The 3,909-nt window shown below is 40.1% G+C and overlaps 1 protein-coding gene across 2 annotated transcripts; it reads right to left on the bottom strand.

Moving 5' to 3' along the window:
* Positions 1-732: 732 nt before the first annotated feature.
* Positions 733-3,669, bottom strand: KCNJ15 (potassium inwardly rectifying channel subfamily J member 15). Of its 2 annotated transcripts, none has more exons than XM_084292959.1 (2): positions 3,584-3,669; positions 733-2,792 (listed from the first exon to the last, which is right to left on the bottom strand). In XM_084292959.1, exon 2 carries the CDS (start codon positions 2,774-2,776, stop codon positions 1,649-1,651), a length of 1,128 nt encoding a protein of 375 aa, XP_084149085.1. In that variant the 5' UTR covers positions 2,777-2,792; positions 3,584-3,669; the 3' UTR covers positions 733-1,648. The 2 variants fall into 2 exon arrangements, with proteins under 2 accessions (XP_084149085.1, XP_084149084.1); XM_084292958.1 differs by lacking the exon at positions 3,584-3,669 and adding an exon at positions 3,164-3,302.
* Between the last annotated feature and the right edge of the window lie 240 nt (positions 3,670-3,909).

Here is a 3,909-nt window from a genome sequence, read left to right on the forward strand (position 1 = left end):
AGGCAAGTACCTGGATCTTTGACTTCTCACAAAAAGACAGCTAACCATTTAGGTACAGGAGAGTTTTAAGCCTCTTATTCAGCCTCACCTCTTCCCACCACCTCCCCACACCCCCAGTATTCCCACAGTCTACATTCCCTCCTTGGCATTCACTTTTGGTGCCATGGGTAGGTCCGCGCTCAACTTGCCGAGTGCTTCTTTCGGAATCAAACTAAATTCACTTATAGTTTAGCATACTGTATTGCAGATTCCACCAAGCTGTACAGGGCTGCAAAGCTAGGCCCAATAACAGTAAGTATGATGATAACAAGTTCTTTCATCACTGCAGGCCTTGGTGGCTCTCAGGCCAAGACATGGACCTCAGACCCCAAAATCATACTTAATACAGCTTTTATTTGCCAGAGCTTTAGAGAAGTAAATCCTCTAGAACTCATGAGGTTGACAAAGTGGTACAAATCAGAAAAAAAAAATCTAATTCTCATTAAGAAGCTGACCTACACATAACTGGTATGTTATATGGACACCGCTGCTACCTGGTTTGCTCCCCTTTATCTGACCACTGTAGTGATGTGCTGAGTTCCTTGTTTGTGTGCTGAATGTAGCTGCATATGCCAAGCATTCAGCTCTTTCAACATCTCCAAAGTACCACACCCTCTCCCTGTGCCACAAAGAGATCAGGAGCTGTTCAAATTAAATTCCTTTATTAATGGAATGGTTTTAATAGACCAAAAATGAAATGGATGAAAGGAATGCTTGTCCTTTATGGTTGCCAGAAAAAGGTAAATATTGTCTACAGACATTATACAGCTTTCTTTTAACCAAATTAAATATGGTCTATAGCAAAGCAAGCAATCTGTAGAAATGTATTGTTATGCTGCTGTTATAAACTATTTACATTGAATAAAAAACAGGTGTCTCAAAGTCAGCTTTAACCTTAGTTGATTTTGTTTAGCTTGCCCTCATCTCCCCTTTTTTTGCTATTATACATAAATCAGCCATTAACAAGGTTTTAAAAAGTGAGCGATCAAAAAACAGGTTGTGTGTAGCAGAAACAGAGGGAGAGCTCCCTTCCCCACCACCCAGCACAACTACTCTGTCACCTTCCTTTAAGATTTCAGAAGGAGTTTATCACTTCCCTGCAGGCTTTTCCCACAGTTAACAGTTTGTCTCTCCAATCAACTTATTTTCCATGCCAGAAATTTCCACAAAGGTAATAACTGGTACAAGAATATACATATTTTAAATATACATATTTTAACAGAGCATATTTTCTTTTAGCCGTACGGTGTGCCGTCTCTGTGAATGCATTCACAGTAAAACCAAGTCAAATAAATATTTGTAGGAATCAGCACAGTGCATCCAGTTTCACTTTCCAAACAGAAAGTGATGTGTCTGCTTTTAGTGGTGGTATAAAGCAGAGACTTAATACAAATCCAACTTCGCTAAGTCAAGATCATGAACAAAGAAATCCCACCTAATTACAAAATACTTGATTAACAACTCATCCAAACAAAAGGATAGGTTTACTCTACACCAAAGCTATTTTCTGAAAAGGACTTCATTGCTGGCTTTATAACAGACATACAGCACAGAAAGAATGTTTTCTCAGTTTGCAGAAAGGATTAATCAGGATAGTTTGTCCACTCAATTAAACATTACTCTGCTGTAACAACATTGTTCTCAGTTCCCTCTCTCTTTGATCCTCCTGCCTGTATTTCTCCTCTAATTTTTGTTTTTCAGAGTCCATACTATAAAAAGAAGAATCTGTGCTTCTCCTAATCTTCTCAAACTGACTGAAATCTGCAACATACTTTCCATTTGGAGAGAGGGAAACCACAGGCACGAATTCGTAACCCCAGTGGATCTCCTCCGGGATGTAGGAAGTTCTACTTTGACAGACGGCACTGGTGGACTCCACTGTGGCATTTAGGAGCACCACAAGCTCAAAGTCCTTCTCCTTGAGATTTTGAGGTGTGAGATCTCTTAAAGGGCTGCTTTCATCCAAAATATGGTAGAAAGTTAAAGGCAGAATGAGAAATGGACTTTCTGAAGAGGAGTCAACATTGAACTTGACACTGGCTTGATTCAACAGGATTCTCTCCCCTTCTTTGGTTTCATATGTCTGAAGAAGCTTCCCAGACAGCTGACACTGTATCAGAAGGCTCTTCCTCATATTTGCTACTCTGATCACCAGGCAAAGTTCTCCGTTGTGTTTAGTAATGACAGCACAGTGGCTGAACTTAATAGTCTCTGCCCTTTTTTTAGGTCTTGCAATTTTGGCCAGAAAGGTACCTGTAATGAAGATTTCAATCAAGGTGGTGATGACCAGTTGGGCCACAAGCAAGAAAATGGCATGCGGACACTCCTCTGTAATGAAACGAAATCCATAGCCAATGGTCGTCTGTGACTCCAGAGAGAAGAGGAATGCCCCCGTAAGAGAGTCTACATTCTTGACACATGGCTCCCTCTTCGGGGTGAACTTGTTTATTTCTAAATCGCCATGAAGGAATGCAATGGCATAGTAGATAACTCCAAAAAGGAACCAGGTCATAACAAAAGTAGCAGCAAATAAGGTGAGTTTGTACCTCCACTTCATGTCTATAACTGTAGTCCACAAATCTTGAAGGTAGAGTAGGTAAATGCCATCAACTTTGTCTATCCGCACATTGCTGTGACCGCTTTTGGACATCACACGGGGTTTGTGTGCTTTGAGTGCGGTGTCGATGCCTCCGTTAACCAGCGGGACACGGGACATATTAATCTGTGTGGCTTCCATTCTCACTGCTTCAGTCCTAAGGAGAGAAGAACAGAAGACTGTTACTTAAAGAAATCAAAACACATAACTGTTTCTGAAAAGCATTTAAAAATGTTGATGGATAGAAGGTACAAACATAATATAAACACAGCAGTAGTGAATAAAAACAGCTGAAATATAAAGCTACCATCGTACAATATCTGACATTAAAAATAATTTGATATATATATATATATATTTTTTTTTTTTCCCCAGAAAACAAAAGAAAACAAAACATTCCTTGATTCTGGTGACTACCAAATATGGAGAAGTAGGTTTCTTTTATGATAGCCTGCAAAAGAAATTTGACCAAGCTGAAATTTTATATTAGTACTTTATTTCTGTAAAATACATTATTTTTTTTCTTACGTTTCTCTAGAGAAGAGGCTCTTTTTGACTACTGCAAAGGTTTTCTTTAGTGCCCTGAAGAGAGACATCTGATCAAAATTAAAGTCGCGTCAGTGCTTGGTTTAGAACGCAGATCCAGTACACCACTTCTGTCTCTTCCTGTGACAGAGGCAAAATGAGCCAGACCAGCTTTCACTGTGAACAATTAACTTCCACAAGTGATTTACTCAATCGGATCTGGCTCTTTGTTGCGAATCTACAACTGATCTACAGGGAAACAAAGCAGACCTGAACACATCAAAGTTGAGTTTCGGAAAAGAATATTTACACCTAAAAACGCTTCGAAGCTGTTTGTACTGTATAGCACTCTGACTTTAAGCAGTCTAAGGAAAAAAAAGGAGGCGATTCACAAAGTCAGCATTCTTAGCTGTGGGCCCTGACCTGTGCGAACCCAGCAATCATTGGACCACCCGACTTCTGAAGTTTGTTTACTGTTCATTGGTCCGGATGGAGAGTAAGTGTGTGGACACTCAGGACGGAACAAAGCCCACAGAGTGAAGCAGTACGGTGCCTGTGCCAGCTTGATGAGGCAAGTAACAAGACCCGGCTTGCAGGACTAGACAGTGGTTACATAGAGCAAGGACAGTGCATGTTATACTCGTTTCCAACAACAAAACTTCCTGCTGAAAAAAAAAGCAACAAAGAAAAAAAACATCCCATGCATCCTTTGTGCTTTGGCAGGTCATACAAAAAGCATTGTTTTGTTC

Source organism: Netta rufina (genome assembly GCF_964035555.1).
Source record: "Netta rufina genome assembly, chromosome: 1".
In the NCBI taxonomy this organism is placed as follows: Eukaryota; Metazoa; Chordata; class Aves; order Anseriformes; family Anatidae; genus Netta; species Netta rufina.